The 17,645-nt window shown below is 33.6% G+C and overlaps 2 protein-coding genes across 5 annotated transcripts in view; both read left to right on the top strand.

Moving 5' to 3' along the window:
- Positions 1-4,302, top strand: part of LOC143465376 (multidrug resistance-associated protein 1-like) — a 15,412-nt gene extending 11,110 nt beyond the window's left edge. For both annotated transcript variants that reach the window (XM_076963615.1, XM_076963614.1), the window contains 12 exons: positions 195-345; positions 486-645; positions 942-1,032; positions 1,102-1,210; positions 1,372-1,498; positions 1,601-1,702; positions 1,916-2,062; positions 2,257-2,415; positions 2,541-2,707; positions 3,057-3,171; positions 3,295-3,374; positions 3,486-4,302. In XM_076963615.1, coding sequence (XP_076819730.1) covers positions 195-345; positions 486-645; positions 942-1,032; positions 1,102-1,210; positions 1,372-1,498; positions 1,601-1,702; positions 1,916-2,062; positions 2,257-2,415; positions 2,541-2,707; positions 3,057-3,171; positions 3,295-3,374; positions 3,486-3,597 — 1,520 coding nt within the window. In that variant the 3' untranslated portion in view covers positions 3,598-4,302. The remainder of the gene's footprint in view (positions 1-194; positions 346-485; positions 646-941; positions 1,033-1,101; positions 1,211-1,371; positions 1,499-1,600; positions 1,703-1,915; positions 2,063-2,256; positions 2,416-2,540; positions 2,708-3,056; positions 3,172-3,294; positions 3,375-3,485) is intronic.
- On the top strand, positions 4,301-17,645 carry LOC143465377 (multidrug resistance-associated protein 1-like). 3 transcript variants are annotated; one of them, XM_076963617.1, is made up of 37 exons: positions 4,301-4,403; positions 4,548-4,724; positions 4,838-4,963; positions 5,168-5,308; positions 5,498-5,614; positions 5,769-5,902; positions 6,051-6,179; positions 7,254-7,333; positions 7,500-7,626; positions 7,727-7,901; positions 8,475-8,595; positions 8,994-9,127; positions 9,292-9,393; positions 9,474-9,575; positions 9,700-9,846; positions 9,973-10,124; positions 10,243-10,369; positions 10,457-10,633; positions 10,757-10,825; positions 10,978-11,076; positions 11,154-11,237; positions 12,088-12,208; positions 12,334-12,442; positions 12,526-12,688; positions 12,809-12,929; positions 13,055-13,144; positions 13,227-13,377; positions 13,454-13,613; positions 13,875-13,965; positions 14,805-14,913; positions 15,287-15,413; positions 15,560-15,661; positions 15,741-15,887; positions 16,217-16,375; positions 16,508-16,674; positions 16,888-17,082; positions 17,173-17,645. In XM_076963617.1, the coding sequence occupies exons 1-37, from the start codon at positions 4,365-4,367 to the stop codon at positions 17,282-17,284; spliced, it is 4,683 nt and encodes a 1,560-aa protein (XP_076819732.1). In that variant the 5' UTR covers positions 4,301-4,364; the 3' UTR covers positions 17,285-17,645. The 3 variants fall into 3 exon arrangements, with proteins under 3 accessions (XP_076819732.1, XP_076819731.1, XP_076819733.1); XM_076963616.1 differs by having other exon boundaries at positions 7,494-7,626; XM_076963618.1 differs by lacking the exon at positions 4,548-4,724 and having other exon boundaries at positions 7,494-7,626.

The raw sequence follows: 17,645 nt of genomic DNA, 5'->3' as shown, positions 1-17,645 counted from the left end.
AATATTGAGTAGTATTATAGTATTAATAAGAAATGTGAATTTAAACTTAAAGAACCTGGTTTTGAAAGAACCCGGATTTGCAGAAATTCCGGTTTGTAGCAAAACTGGGTTTTGTTCTTGAACACCCCAGTTTTGCAGCAATCAATCGGTGATCCTATCAAAGCAGGTAGTAAGTATCATTTCAACAATTTCAGCCTTGTCTGTTGTGACATCCTCATTCTCCCTCTATTATGGAGCCATACTTGCTTCAACATACCTGCACTCTAAAATGCTGGATAATATCCTTAAAGCACCAATGTCATTTTTTGACACCACACCCTTAGGAAGAATTGTTAACAGGTTCAGGTAGATAATTACATGGTATTTACATTGAATTTTTGATTGTTCGATTTGATTTACATTTGGTTGCTTACATTGATTAAATTGTTTAATGACTACATTAATTATGATAACGCGTACTATTAAAGTTATTTTTTATTTTTTAGTAAAGATATCTATCTGATTGATGAAGTAATTCCTACAAGTTTGAGTTCGTTCTTTGAGACATTTTTCATGTCCCTTTCAACACTTTTTGTGGTCATCTATAGCACACCCATTTTTGCAGCCTTAGTGCTTCCTATTATGATTTTGTATTGGTTTGTCCAGGTAACCAAACAATTTCAAACAACCATAAGTTTATTCATTGTTGTGTTAAGCTTCCAACATTGTTAGTAATACAGTAGAAGTCGCTAGATATGACCATCTTGGAACCAGACTGTTTAAGTCAAACCAACTGAAACCGTTATAACCAAACCTGGATTGATGCAGTTATCTACCAAAGAACAATAAACATCTTTTGATTTAGCTCGTAGCTTAGCTCAGCTTGTGTTTTATATGAAAAACCTTGGTTAAGAGTTTTGCCAAGTTGTCAAACCACCATTGCTTAAAGTTCTTTATTGCAGCGATTCTATGTTCGAACATCTCGGCAGCTTAAAAGGTTGGAATCGATCAGCAGATCTCCTATTTATTCCCATTTCAGTGAAACTCTTGCCGGTTTGTTCTCGTTATTATGTATTCCAGCGTCTGCAAGACTGATTTTTCATTTCCTTGATGGATTTGCAGGTGCAAGCACAATTAGAGCATATCGAACACAGAGAAGGTTTATTACGCAAAATGAAGAAAAGGTGGACACCAATCAAACAGCCTATTACCCCAATGTTGTCTCCAACAGGTGATGTTGCACATTTAAGTAACAATCTTGTTTTGTAGCTATTCTTCTATCGTCGTAACTAAATACTAAATGCAAACCGAACCTTCAGTATTTAACAATTTATGTATATTTTCACAACAATTAATTATACATAAAAAGTTGCTATTTTTAAAACTTTACAGGTGGCTTGCTTTACGACTTGAAATTGTTGGTAATTTGATTGTCCTTTTTGCTGCAATATTTGCTGTTATTGAGAGAGGTCGGATATCACCAGGTGTTGTTGGCCTTTCAATTTCATATGCGATGGAGGTAACTTTTTCATACACCGATGTAGTACGAGTGCAAGGTGTAAATGTTTGTTGGTATTGGTATGCGTCGTCATTTTGTATTTGAAAATTAATTCATTTGTAGATAACCATGATTTTGAACTGGATGGTTCGAAATGCCAGTCAAGCTGAAACCAATATTGTTGCTGTTGAGAGAGTTGAGGAATATGCCAACGTTAACCAGGAGGTGATGTTTTCAGTGTTCTTGTTAAATAACTACAGTGTTTACTTCAACTATCTTTGTGGCTTAAAGTTATGCTGTTAATATTTGTTTAAGCTACATAATTTGTAACTATTCACTTGTTAATAAACAACTGTTATTCCTATCAAGAGAGTTATTCAAATTATATATGCAGCTATTTTACAGCATGTGTGTACATGGTGTATATTACATTTTTAGGCCCCATTGATCATAAATGATAACCTTCCTGCTGTGACCTGGCCAGAATTTGGTGGAATAAAATTTGTCAATTACAGCACTAGATATAGAGAAGGATTGGATTTAGTCGTGCATAAAGTTAATATCAACATTAGTGGAGGAGAAAAAGTAAATTATTTTTCAAGTTTTGCTTTCTGACGTATCTTCTTATTTAATTTGTCTGAATTTTTACAAACTTTGCTATATTGTGCCATTCTTGTTTTTGAATGTTCTTAATTTAATCGTTACTCCTATTTTCGATAATTTTTTCAATAAACTATAAAATAATTACTCTTTTTACATCATCTCTTGTCATTTTTCAGGTTGGCGTAGTTGGTCGAACTGGAGCAGGCAAGTCTTCCCTGACATTGGCTTTGTTCCGCATCATTGAAGCAGCAGAAGGCATGATCACTATCGATGGACTTGACATAGGAAAGATGGGTTTGCATTCACTCAGATCTAAGTTGTCCATTATTCCACAGGTAACTTGCAGGGAAACTCAATCGGCAAAGAAATAGAGATACTGTATGTCTTATACAAAAACAGCAAGACAAAATATTCCTCACTGAGACTTATCATGAAAGACTTTCCTGAAATTATCTTATAGGATCCAGTTTTGTTCTCTGGAACTCTGAGGATGAATCTTGATCCTTTCGAAGTTTACAAAGACAATGAATTATGGGATGCCTTGGAACATTCCCATTTGAAAACTTTTGTATCTGACCTGGCTGATAAACTTGAACATAAAGTTGCAGAAGGTGGAGAAAATTTAAGGTGTGTCATTGTTAGAAAGTATAAAGTTTTGATTGGAGATTAGTTCCAGTTAATTTTTTTTCAGTTACTGACTTAGTTATGATACCATATAGGGTTCTTAATATTTGACTACATCTGCAGAATGATAGTTTACTATTGTGTAGATTGTTAATGGCAGCAATATGCTAAAAATCTTAATTTGATGGTTATAATAGCTCTGTATCAGTCACCAGCTGGATCAATATTTTTCAAATTGAATTTTGCTACAGTTCAATGAAAGCTGTGGTTAGACTCAGTCAAGCACTCTATGCTCGACTTTCTTAATAATCACTTAAACATAAAAAGAAACCACAATTTATGTTCATTTCAGTGTTGGACAACGTCAGTTAATTTGTTTAGCAAGAGCTCTGTTGAGAAAATCCAAGATATTGGTTCTTGATGAAGCTACAGCTGCAGTTGATCTGGAGACTGACGATCTTATCCAGGTACCTTATGTAGGACATTTGCAACAAGTTGAAGTAATTACTCAATATTTAACTAAGTTCAACTATTTTTGAAATCTTTTACAAATTTGTTTTTGTTACATTTCTGGTTTGGTTCATTTTTAGGAAACAATCCGCCATCAATTTGCTGATTGTACAACTTTCACAATAGCTCATCGTATCAACACCATAATGGACAGTACAAGGTACAGTATTACATATAATAGAAGGTGAAGTCAAATAACTAGCTCAATTGATACCTTCACACTGCATTATGTTTGCTGTTTACAAAAGTACACAATCCGTACTATTCGCAGAGTGCTTGTTTTGGATGCTGGAAAAGTTGTGGAATATGGTACACCTGGAAAATTGTTAAAAGCAAAAGGCATTTTTTATTCAATGGCAAAAGATGCTGGTTTAATATCATAAATGTTTACACAGTTTTCATATAAAAGAGGTTATGTGGGACCATATTTTTTAGAAATGTTATAAAACAGTATTTTTCATGCCTTGTCTGTATGTTGTTAGTTACGGGTAGTTGTCGAGTATTAATATTAAAATAATTTGTTTATCTTTTTTAAGTTGATTTTTTTGGGTGGGATTACAATAAAATTTATCACCTCATAAGTATTACACACTACTTGAATTTGTATCAAAACATTTGTTCATATGCAAGGTACACAATTTTTTATAAATGTGATGTGTCAAAGAAATGTGGTACACAGCAACTATAAAACTTTCATTTGTTTCAGTGTTACTTTCATAAGCATAATGCATGTCATATAGTAAAGCATTGTTAAAATTCCAACACTTTATATGAGATAAAGTTTTTATTGAATGCACAACATATAGTCTATCTGGGGATCAATATGTCATGTACGTATGTAATGTGTTTCACAATATAATTTTTCCAGACTAAAAATTATTACCTAGTATTGCTTTGTATCGCTCCAAGTTATAGTATTGCTTTGTTTTTTCTATTTCGTCAATGTCAAAAATATCTCATTTATTGCATTTTATTATAATTTCGGGTCTGTACGTATTTGTGTATCTGTACTTGCTGTGCATATATATCAGAAATATAGTAGCCATCGTAAGCAGGAAATTTTTTCTCAAACGTTTTGCTTTGTACAGCTTGATAGGTGTTGTAAATAATATGTTTGAATTGAAACCTGGGTAACCTCTGAGCAAGAAATATGAATTTGACACAATTTTGTGGTGGAGAAGATTTTTTTGTAAGTCGTGACTTAAAACGATTCTTAACTTATTTACAATTTGAAAGTTTGTGGAGAAAACAAATCTGTTTCTAACAAAATTATTTATTGTACGTTTTTATTTGATTTCATTTTTTAAATATTTTGTTCATTCTCTGAAATTAGGACTCGGCAAAGGTGTTTAATAGCACCAATCCAGAATTCAGTTTTTGCTTTCAACATATGGTGTTTGATTTGGTACCATGTGTCTTCTTTTTGGTATTTAGCATTCCATACTACTTTGTCAATCGCAATTCATTGAATTCTCATATTCCAGTGTCTAAGCTATTTACAGCTAAAGTGGTAATAATATTTCGTTTTCTATTATACTGCTAATTAACTCTTAACAAGTGAATGTTGTTGCAAAAATAATTGCATTTGTGATGAAATTGCTGATACAACATATTGTGTTACAGGTATTTACAAATTTGCTTTGGTTGTTGGCTTTTGCAAATTTAGGTTATGGTTTTTGGGAATATTCTCATGATAACCTGGTTTCCTATGTTGATTTGGTATCTCCTCTAATTGTTGGTATCTGCATGGTGAGCTAGTGGCATTGTTATGAATATGATATAGCACATTAGTTAGTTAGTTAGTAATATTAGTCCATTGGAAGATGGCTTAAACTTCATTCACATCCCTATTATCCAATGTGACCTATATCTTTAAATGTGCATAAACATCCATAGGTTTTTATTGAAGTAAATGCTGATGTGTAACTCCACATTTCTTGTGTACTATTACAGGCCTTAGCGGTATTCTTCTTGAATTTTGATCGCAAAAAAGGCATACGATCATCCAGTCTTTTGACATGTTACTGGTTAACTTATTGTGTACTATGGGCTCTAATCTTCAAAAACGAAGTGGAATTACTTTTGCAAAACAAGGTTTGCAAAATATAATTTATATTATAGGTTATTCTGCTTTCTTTCAATTGCTAGTTACATGTACAGCATTGTGTTTGGTAATATCTTTCTCCCCCAAAAAATCACTGCTTTACATTGTCAAGTAATTCATGCAAATTGATACTTTTTCTGCAAAGTTGAAATTTACTAAGCTTTGTCATAATTTTTCAGAGCTTAGAAAAAAGGGAGACTTTCCGTTGCATTACCTTTTTCATTTCCTACGCTTGTGTCATTGCTTTATTTATTATGTCCTTTTTTGTCGACAAACCTCCTGCTTTGCTGCCTAAAGTAAGTTTGCTTTACATGCATTTTACTTGGTGTTCTATTTTAATAAACGAGTTTGCTATTTTACATCTGATAATTTTATGCACAATGGCTATGTGTTGTTTTCATTCACTTTATGAAAAACTTGCAGCAAGTTTCTTTTGAAACCATATTTTAGGACCCATATGCAGATGAAATAACAATTCAGTTTAATAACAACAACCTAACAAGGGTATTAAAACCGAAACGGCAACCTTGCCCTGAGCATTCTTCTACGTTTCTGTCCAGGACTGTTTTTGAGTGGTTTTCAAGGTACGGAAGAAAAGTTCAAACTCATAACCATTAGCATTCTCTTGAAATTTGCATGACCATTTTTGAACGAAATCATTTTTTCCTCCGTTATGAGGCAAAATGGATTTTATGTGCCTTTGACGCTTAATGCTAGGAATATTTTGTAAAGCATGATCTGGGTTGGTTATAAGCGCCCACTCGTGGAGGACGATTTGTGGGACTTGAACGGAGAAGATAAAACTGCTCGAATATCAAGACACTTTCAGCATAATTGGAATCAAGAAAAAAAGATATGCCTGTCAGTATTATTTCATCATTTTAGAAATTGTTATGTTCGTTTCCTTATATGTCTAAAAATATTTACAGTAATTCAAAACCATCTTTATTACACAAATGTTTAGATTAATACTATAACCATTTTATTAGCATAATTTAGAGAACTACAGCGAAAGCTTTTGAAAAAAAAGGTTAAATTTTTAAAAACAAATAATGAAGCTTAAGTTTGTGAGATCTGTATCTAGATTTTTCGATCTTAACAAGCTATTGGTGTACTGTAAAGTTTCTCGTTTAAGAAAGCCTGTTGCGTGATTGGGATATTTGTGGATAGCTGGCAGTGTGTAAAGCAGCGATAGTTTCCTTCATACAGAAATTGTTGGTTAGATATCAGATTGTCACAGTTTAATTTCGACATAATGTATTTGTAGTTTCAAAGGATAGAGTCAGTGTCAAGTCTTAGTTGTATTACATCAACGTTATTGGGTATACTGGAAATATGATTACTTAAAACTATGAAACGTAAGAAACTAAGTAAATGGTGTACCAACTGTATACCCTAGTTAGATGGTTAGTTATGACTAAAATAGCTGCTTGTTTGATCACTGAAGTGTACCTAAAAGTCTTAGAAGAAAAAGCAAATTAGCAAATTTTCTAGCAATTACTCACATACAATCGTATGTTTGTGTGCTTGTGTTCTGTTTTGTGCTGTTGAGTTTGCTTTTTGTATTTATTATGTGTAGTGTTTTTTGTTTTCAGGTTTTTTTTTTCCTTGGCAAACTAAACCTCAGCAACATTATGCGTAAAATTGCTTTAAATACGGTGACCTGAAATTTTTAGGCATGCTAAACATGTTTGCACGTATCGGTATTGATTACGCTGTTTAAATTACAATGAAAGGTATGATTTTCTCACACAATAAACTTGGGATTCATAATGCTAAAATGTGATGATCAGTTAGCATTTGTAACACAACTTATTTGATATGAGCTAAACTCATTAATGTGGCGAAATCATTCAGCGGCAATATTGTGGGAATCGTCGAACTGTGAAAAATTTGTGGGATTCAGATTTTTTCCACTTTATTTATAACTTTCAGAACGCAAGAAACTGGTGCATCAGATGAAGAAAACCTTGCTTTAAATGATGACGAAGAAATATTGTTAGAAGAACCAACAAGTCGGAAATCCTACCTTATACTTATAAGAATAATAATTAATAACATTACTCAAAACATTAGACAATGTAACTGTAGCACTTCCTTGTGAGGTTTAAGAACTTTTAAAAACTTGCCTTTTATTCAAAAAGTTAACTAATAAAACTTGATAAATTTTTTATGATGTAGATATCAAGCAGAAAGTGCCTTCACTTTTCAAAGTTCTAGTAAAAACTTTTGGTCCATCTTTTCTTCCAAGTGTTTTTCTCAGACTGGTTTATGATATCCTGGTATTTGTTTCTCCCCAATTGCTCAGGTTAGTTTTGCATGCTGCCTGCATTTTACACACCTCAGTTTAAAAACATCACTTTTTGCGGTTTGCATACCTGAACACAAATGTCATTATTCTGTTTTAGTGCCATAATTGCTTTCACGTCCAGCACTGCTCCCGTATGGCAAGGTTATGGTTTAGCTGTTCTCTTCTTCTTGACTGCAATACTTCAGACTACTGCTTTTCAGAATTACTTTCATGTTTGTTATACTATTGGAATGAGAATGAGATCCGCGGTAGTTTCTGCTGTTTACAAAAAGGTAGTTATTACTTGATATAATTTTGTTCATGTAATGTATATAGTATTGTAAAATTTTATCTGTCCTGTAAACTTCTTCGTGTAATGTGCAATATTTATTGTGTGTTTATCGTTTGCGATCTTTTTTTGGCCAATTGCTTTTGTTAAGTGTGAGGTATTGTTTGGGATCAGCCAGTTTTGTTGTTCATTACTATTCTGACTTTAGCTCTGCTGATGTTATGACTGGTGTGGCCATTATCTAAAAACGTTCTTTGTTTGTCTGTGGCAGGGTTGACTAGTCCTTGCTTTCCTCACCTTTTGAATGCCATTTATGTCGCAAACAGGTCAAACCCTTTTTGCTGAATGGCCCTTTGAGGCAGAGTAATAGGAGAAACAGTTAAAAGGATGCGTAAACGAGCGTGGTAAAGATTTAGGTCTCCTACGATCTACCTAGTGTGCCAGCTGTTGCTACCGATGGCCGGATTTTACAAAAATGATTATTCTAACGTTTACCATTTTTCTTATAAATCCATCGTTCTTCTAAGAAAGGTGTTAATGTTTGTACTTTTTGCAATAAATACATATCATTATTTAGGCTTTTGTGCTATCAAGTGGAGCACGAAAGGATAGTACAGCCGGTGAAATTGTAAATTTGATGTCTGTTGATGCTCAAAGGTTTATGGATCTGATGCCATATATAAACTGTTTGTGGTCAGGTATGTTGTTTTTTAAGTTTTTACATAAAATCATGATGCGGTAAATTCCAATTTATAAAGGTTGCATGTATCTGTCAGAGTATGCTATGATCTAATACCTACCTGTACATTAAGTGAGAATAATTGTATTATATGTGTTATTATTTCTCAAGCGTTGCACATATTAAATTCAAGATATTGTATTCTCACTTAGAGTCTGTTTAAAACGTGCAAGGATGCTAGCACATTTCACCACAATATGTACACTACTTTGCGTTGATTGAGTTTTTGTATTATACTGTAAGTGTAGTGTCATCCATGCATCTTACACATACCTAATGTAATATACAAAACATTATCGAGTTTTTTAAGACAAAACTGACCAATAACAACACCAAAAGATTTCTCTCTTCTGTTAGCTCCTTTTGAGATTTTGCTTGCTGTGATTTTTCTGTGGAAAACCATGGGACCATCAGTCATGGCTGGTGTTGGTTTAATGATTTTGCTTGTTCCCATCAATGGGTTGCTTGCTAACAAAATGCTGAAACTCCAGGTAGAGGCTTTGGCTACGAATCATTTCAATGTTTTTTATTTCATTGTTCATTAATTTCTGAATCTTGGGGCTTTGAAAAATTTGTATTTTTGTGGTAAAGAAATTTTACACACTCTTGAGAATTTTACATACTATTATTACAACTTTTAACTTAATTACTTTAGGCAGCACAAATGGAACAAAAAGATGAGCGGATTAAAGTAATTAATGAAATACTGAACGGAATAAAAGTGTTGAAAATGTATTCATGGGAATTGTCATTTAAGGTATCTATTTTATTTTTATATATTATTTATATTTATATTTTATTTTGCTAATTTTAGCTTAAAATTGTTTGTCAAACCAGGATAAAGTGAGTGCGATAAGAAACAAGGAATTAAACCTGATGAAGAAATTTGTCTACTTGGATGTTATACTAACTTTTTCATGGAGCTTTGCACCTTTCATGGTAGGTTTTTGTCTTCAACAACAAAAAGATAATTTCAGTCATGCCACGATATAACACTTTAGATTAATTATTATTTACCAATTAATAAAGAAAGCTTTGTAAAGTATATTTTGTTATGTTACAGGTATCACTGGTCACATTTGCAGTATACTTATTGTCGGATCCGTCACATTCATTAGATGCACAAAAGATCTTTGTGTCTATTTCTTTGTTTGATCTCGTCCAATTCCCACTACTTAATCTCCCGTTTACTGTCTCTGCAGTGGTGCAGGTGAATAATTGTTTCTGTTTATGTCATGCAACTAACCATGCCAGGTCATGCAACTAAAATCTATATTGAAAGTCACTACAATTATTATGTCATATTTTCAGGTATAAATATATCTGTTCTTTCTAGGCGAAGTTGAGCTTAAAACGACTTCAGCAATTCCTAAACTATGACGAATTAGATCCAAAGTGTATCAACGAGAAACCTGACTCAAGTTTTGCTGTTGAAGTTGATAATGGCACATTTGCTTGGGATAAATCTGATGAACCAACTTTGAGGAAGTAAAATGCCTAATTTAAAGTCTATGTAATTTAGGCTGATTTATATCTTACTGAAAGCAAGCGAAGGCAAAAGAGTTTATCTCTTCATCAGTTCATTTCCTTTCTTTGTAACTCACAGTATATCCCTGGAAGTGCCTAAAGGTTCTTTAGTTGCTGTTGTTGGGCAAGTTGGGAGTGGAAAGTCGTCTCTTATTAGTTGCTTACTCGGAGATATGGAGAAAACTAATGGTAAAGTGGCAGTGCAGGTAGATCATTGCATTGGTCTCTGTGTTTACCAGTCAAATTGTTTCATAAGCTAATTTGCTTTAAATGTTTAAAATTAATGAAATCAGGGTTCGGTGGCATATGTAGCTCAGCAGGCTTGGATACAGAATATGACTCTTCAAGATAATATTCTTTTTGGTCAAACCATGAATGAAGAGAAATATGAAGAAACATTAGATGCTTGTGAACTGAGAGAAGACTTAAAAATGTTCCCAACTGGTGACCAAACTGAAATCGGAGAAAAGGTTAGTTGATGAGTTACTGAACTTTGTCACCTGTAATTCATTTTGGTGGTTGTGAATTTGTTTAGTTACCAGCTTATGAGTTACCGGTTTACTTTTGTTATTCTTTTTTTTTCTATTTTTAAGGGTATAAATCTGTCAGGTGGTCAAAAGCAAAGAGTGTCGATTGCCAGAGCTGTTTACCGAGATGCTGATGTAACATTTGTTTCCATGTTACTTGTTTGATACTATTGCATGATGTTGCCCAACACTTATTGTGATTTTATTCTTAAACATCCAAATTTTCTTTAACTTTGTTTTTCTTTTACTTTTGAAAATACCGACTTAAGTCAGCTCTGATTGTTCAGGTATACTTACTCGATGATCCCCTCAGTGCTGTTGATGCTCATGTTGGAAAGAATCTCTTTGACAATGTCCTTGGACCTGGTGGATGTCTTCGACAGAAAGTAACTCTTGCTAATGTGAAAAAAAGTTGAAGCATGTTGAAATTTTAGTTCAGTCTGAGTCAGATTTTTTTTTTCAGACACGCATTCTTGTAACACATGGGATTACATTTCTTCCCCAAGCAGATCAGATCATTGTAATGAATAAGGGAAAAATTTCTGAGGTCTGTTTTCACCAATATAAATTTAATGAATATAAATTATATATACCAATATAAACTGAACTTTGACCTTAACAATGGAGACTACCAACTCGGCTTTGCTTAACTCAAAACAATTGTACTGGTCACAGCAAAATGCTTATTACTCTACTTGTAAGCAACAATTCCTAACTTAAGTGTCATAATCTCTTTAACTCGAGTTTTTAATTTACTCAAAGTGTTTTGCTTGGCCCTAAGATGTGAACAGCACACATCATCCCTAAATTAATCGATACCACATATCATGTCATTAAAAAGTGCCCATCCTTATTCTTTCACGCATATAAATAAGTTTAAAAATTAATTAATACAATGACATTGAACAAAACGTGCAGCCTTGTTATCACAGATATTTTTTGCCAGTTTGATCAAGTTTGATTGACTAGCTGAGTAGTATAATGGATACAGCATCATACTAACCAGGCTGCAAACCAGTTTTCAGCCTCAGCGACACAACTTATCGCTGCAATGTGCTTGACAGGGGATTAGCGATACTTGCTTTTGTTTACTGATTTTGATTAATAGTTTTGAATATGTACCATACCAAAAAATTTTAATGCCACCATAAAAAATGCACAATGTAAGATAAGCTAAATAATCGAAGCTCAATCATTGAGGAATATTGCAGAGTTTGAAGTCGTGCAAAGACTTTTTATGGACAGAGGATAAATTTTTTTTGTATTAAAATAATCTAAAATTTAGATAGTTTGAAGTAATTTGTTTGTTCATTGAGCTTTGACTTGTATTTGAAATGGCAATTTTTTTTTGAACAGTTTGCTGGTGATGATAATAATTAATATAGAATTATAATTAGGTGGGCAATTATGATGAGTTACTTGTCAAAAATGGTGATTTTGCTGAATTTTTACGAAACTATGCTGAACTTAAGTCGGCAAAATCTGATGATGAGTTGTTTGTTGATGAGGAGACAAAACGTAAGTAATTACATACTGCCAACAAAACAATTAAAGCAAGAGGTTTACATGCAAAACACAGCAATTTTTTTCTTCTCCAAAAAGTACTAATGAATTGTTGTTCTATTATCAAATGCACCCTACAGAGCCTCCTGCATTGTCTCACTTATCGTCAATCAGTTTTCCTGATGATGAGCCTGTTGATGCTATTGTGGGATCTCCAGGATCAATGACGGCATGCAAGCTGCTTCAAAGGTTGTTATGTATTTTTGAAAAGGAGACAGAATTGTTGCTGTCTTAAACCATAGACATCATAGTTTTTCAATATTTTCATGCAGACAGAGAAGCAGATTGTCAACATCAGATGACCTACATCAAACGCATGCCTTATACGAAAACGAAAATTCAGAAAAAACAGAGAAAGGTCGAGTCAGAAAATTGTCTGCGGAAAAAATAACCGAGGACAAACTGATCACCACCGAAACAGTTGAAACTGGAAATGTAAGTACCAAGTAACTATTAAAAATACGTACTGCAATATATTTTATGTATATGCAAATAATAATTACTAAAGTCAGTGTACAATGCTTAGACATTTATAGTTTTTTTACATTGTATTAGATAAAATCATCAGTACTTCTTATGTACATGAAGGCTGTGGGTACCATTGCAAGCATTGGTCTGCTCATTGGATATACTTTTGACAATGTTTCAACTGTTTACTCAAGGATTTGGCTTTCTGGTACATGCTTACATTGGTATCAGAAAGTGAATTTTTTTGTTTTGCTTTTGACAAATCATGCTGTGTGACCTAGGTTATGCCAATCAGTTTAATACAAAAATCAGCAATATTTATATTCTTAATAGAATGGAGTGATGAAGTCGCTAAACATAATGGAACTCAAAATGATACTGGCTATAGACTTGCAATATATGGTGTACTTGGTGTATCAAAAGGTATGTGAAAAGTTGGATTAATTCCTGCATACCTTCAGTTAAAAAAAATCCTTAAATGAACAAAGTTTTGTTTTGTGTTTAGCCGTGTTTAACTTAATGTCTTCATTTGGAATATACTATGGTGGAATTCTTGCCTCTGGATATTTACATGCTAAAATGTTGGATAACATCGTCCAAGTGCCAATGTCATTCTTCGATACGACTCCGCTTGGAAGAATTGTTAATCGCTTCAGGTACAACCAAGTGATGGTTGGCATGGTTTCTAGCACTTAAAATTCTAGAGGTTTCATTATAATGCAATTTCTACAGCAAGGATATCTATCTTATCGATGACACAATACCTCAGAGTTTTAGTGGTTTTCTTGAAACGTTGTTTATGTCCATTGCAACGATATTTGCCATTGTGTTCAGTCTTCCAATATTTGGAGCTGTCATTCTTCCAATTCTGATTTTGTACTGGTTTGTTCAGGTACAGTAGCCAGCAGTATAGTAGGTACAGTAGTTTATTTTTCAATTGGTTTTAATTTTTAGTGTGGTATATACTTGCTGCTAATTGCATTTGAAAGATTATGATTAGTCAGTTGATTTGATGTTAAACACAAATTACCTTTAATACTGTTCTGCATCAAGGTTGTGTTAAAAATGTTTCTTCAATGTTCACTAAAAATCGGCATAATGAGTTGCTTTTTCAGAATTTTTATTTCTTATAAATTACTTGTTTTACTTTCAGAGATTCTACGTAAAAACATCAAGGCAATTGCAACGACTAGAATCGATCAGTAGATCACCTATTTATTCCCATTTTAGTGAAACTTTGACTGGTATGTTTTTTTTGAACATTTTCATCGTTACATAACTTAGCAAAACTTGTCTTTTGCAAATGCAACTGCTGCGATCTCTAGTTAGTAGGTCACGTATCTGTGTCAATAAGCTGCGCTTCACCTGACTTCCATGAAGGCGACGTGTCCTTCTCTGCCAGCACAAATTGCAGACAGTTAGTAGAATAAAACTCAAACTAAAATGTTTATTTGAATTAGTGAAACATAAGACATTCTGTCCGCACAATCATTTATATAGCACGCCCAATGATAACTATTTTTGAGGAGTTCGCAGAGAAGTCCGAAAATTTAGTGGGATAATGCTGTGCTAACTAAGCATGTTGTTGTTAGGGATGATTGTTGTTAATTATTGCTTCATTGATTGTTTGTTAGTCTGATTCCATTGATAAGCGCGTTTATTAACCACCGATAGCCTAGTTGAACATCACAGTACCAAAACCAAACTGTCAATGTTTTGAATATTGATATATTATTGATTCTCAACGAAAAAGTTACTGTTTTCAGAGCACAGAATAGAGTTGCATTCAGGAGAGTGTTAATACCAGACTGAACAATTGAGAACTAGCGTGTTGTGCGCTGTAGTACGAATGACGTATTTCGAAAGTAATCAAAACCGAATTTCATATACTAAACACGACCAAAAGATAGCACAGCACTTATTGTTAAGCACACGAAATAAATTACTAATAAACCATAATATCATCAAATCTGCACGAGAATTCCGTAGAAATAAGGGCTAATTATGACAGATAGCACAATGCCATGTGGCATGGCTGTGTAGAGCTAAACACCACACAACTTAAAAATATAAATTTCAACAGGAGTGAGCACCATTAGAGCATATCGACTGCAACAAAGTTTTATTCAACAAAATGAAGCTAAAGTTGATGCTAATCAAAAGGCTCACTATCCCAATATTGTTTCTAACAGGTACCCTTTTCTTTATTAACGTACCGTCATTGCGTTGCAATTTACATAAATATGTTGAAGTTGAAGCCTATATTAATTATCTATTTATTAATTATTGATGATCAATGAAATAAAATCTTGGTCGTTATTTGTAATTTTCTGGTTTGTGATGCAGTTCAACTTTATTCAAATTCTTAGTCTGTTATTATCGGTCATTTAGCAAGCTCTTTCTCAAAAAAGTATGCAATAGCCAAATAGGTTATTTTAACTGGTTGCACCTTTGCCTTTCTTGTACAAATAGATGGTATTCGAATAGGTTGGAACCAGCTTACTGACTGATTTGTAAATAGATTACCCTTAAACATTTAATCGACTGACCGAAATAATATTTCAGATGGTTGTCATTGCGACTTCAGGTTGTTGGAAGCTTAATAGTTCTTTTTGCTACCATATTTGCAGTCATTGAGAGAGGAACAATCAGTTCCGGTCTTGTTGGACTTGCAGTTTCTTATGCAATGCAGGTGCTGTGCTAATTTTGATTAGGACAATCCCATAAATATTTTCCATTCCTTAATGTTGACTGCATAGAACAAATATGAAATTATCATTCTTGTCATAATAATCATTCCTTGTGTAATAATTTTGAAAAAATTTCTTTGCATTTTAGATCACACAACTTCTTCATTGGGTAGTACGAAGTGCCAGTGAGATCGAAACAAATATTGTGGCTGTTGAACGAGTGGAAGAATATGCCAATGTTAAGCAAGAGGTTCAACAAAACAGTCTGCTAATACATCTAAACATAGCACACGTATGTGAAACAAATCATACATGACGGGTCTTTGCAGGCACCTCTGGTTGTGGACAACCAAGTTCCGTTGGAGAATTGGCCTGAATCTGGAGAGATAAAATTTGTCAACTACAGTACCAGATACAGAGATGGATTGAGTTTAGTTGTACACAATATTAATGTTAACATCAATGGAAGGGAAAAGGTATAGGTTCCATGTGACTAAAATCGTGAAATGCTTTGTTTAATTGAACTACTCGACTTAACTGTCAATTTTTAATGCTCAACTTGAGTGTTAGATTTAATAATATTCATGTAATTTTTGCGGCTAACCTAAGATTTTCGTTCTACTATTCCTGTAAACGTAAGGTCTTGTTGGATATTTCAGTACCTGTTCTCATACTTGAGTACTGTAATTTAACATTTAAGGAACTGTTACTCAAAAACTAAAATCAGGGCTTGTCTATTCCACTTGAGTAGAAACGTTTGCATTCATACTGTTAGGATAAAATAATTTAATTATAATAATAATAGATCGGCGTAGTTGGTCGAACTGGAGCAGGCAAGTCTTCCCTGACATTGGCTTTGTTCCGCATCATTGAAGCAGCAGAAGGCATGATCACTATCGATGGACTTGACATAGCAAAGATGGGTTTGCATTCACTCAGATCCAAGTTGTCCATCATTCCACAGGTAAAGGTAATAGGCCCACAATGTTTAAAGAAAATGTTGTTTTAGCCAAAATAATTGCGAAGTAGATCCTGTTAAAGGATCTTCTGCTTGTGGTAAAACTTGTGTTTTAACATTAAACTCGTATATTTTCAGGATCCGGTTTTATTTTCTGGAACTCTGAGAATGAATCTTGATCCTTTCGACGTTTACAACGACATTGAATTATGGGATGCTTTGGAACATTCTCATTTGAAAACTTTTGTCTCTGGTCTGGTTGATAAACTTGAGCATAAAGTTGCTGAAGGTGGACAAAATCTAAGGTAGGTGATCGGTCATACAGATACGGAGGAAACTTTTTAATTGGTTTTTGCTTAACTCTTGTTACTTATTTAGTTCCGGCAAAATGCCTTTGCTCAAAGCAATTTGATGGATCTCTTCAGCTCCTAGTTCATGAATTTTTGCTTAATCGTAAAGTGTATCGTATTTCTGTGACGATGTTTTATTAATTATACTGCTGCATTATGGGATTTTAGTGTTGGACAGCGACAACTGGTCTGCTTAGCGAGAGCTCTTCTGCGGAAATCCAAGATATTAGTTCTTGATGAAGCTACAGCTACAGTTGATCTGGAGACTGATGATCTTATTCAGGCAACAATTCGCGCCCACTTTGCTGACTGCACAACTTTCACAATAGCTCATAGGCTTCGTACCATCATGGACAGTACAAGGTATACACATATAGACAGGTGAATTAATTGGTAAAGCAAGATAATACATGAAGTTCGCAGGAATTTAATTATTTGTTTATTCGTTTTTAGGATTCTTGTCATGGATGCTGGACAGGTTGCTGAATACGATACACCTGAGAGTTTACTTAAAGCAAAAGGCTTGTTTTACTCTATGGCCAAAAATGCCGGTCTAGCCCCATAAAGACATGTAATTAGTTGCCTAACATTGCTATTTGCCATTGCTAATGAGCATACTGCCCTTATTTTCCACTGTCTCAAAGTAGCCTCAAAATAATTACATTTATATCGTAATTAGTTAAATTTGTAATTTTTCTGTAATTTTCTAGCAGTATTGTATGTAGTACTTCACTTTTAGCAAAATTTATGAAAAATGTTTCCATGGCATATGCAACAATTTGCACGAAATCTTGCTGCTCGGATTTTCATCTTTTTTGTCATACCCTTGTAATACACTCTATGCAATGTTTGTGTTATTTCTAAAGTGGAGTAATATATCTATACATGCAATAATTGAATTGAAATAAATTATCATTAGAAACGAA

This window comes from Clavelina lepadiformis, chromosome 7, assembly GCF_947623445.1.
Source record: "Clavelina lepadiformis chromosome 7, kaClaLepa1.1, whole genome shotgun sequence".
NCBI lineage: Eukaryota > Metazoa > Chordata > Ascidiacea > Aplousobranchia > Clavelinidae > Clavelina > Clavelina lepadiformis.
The sequence above is the reverse complement of the archived record's forward strand: the minus strand, read 5'-3'. Positions and strand labels throughout refer to the sequence as shown.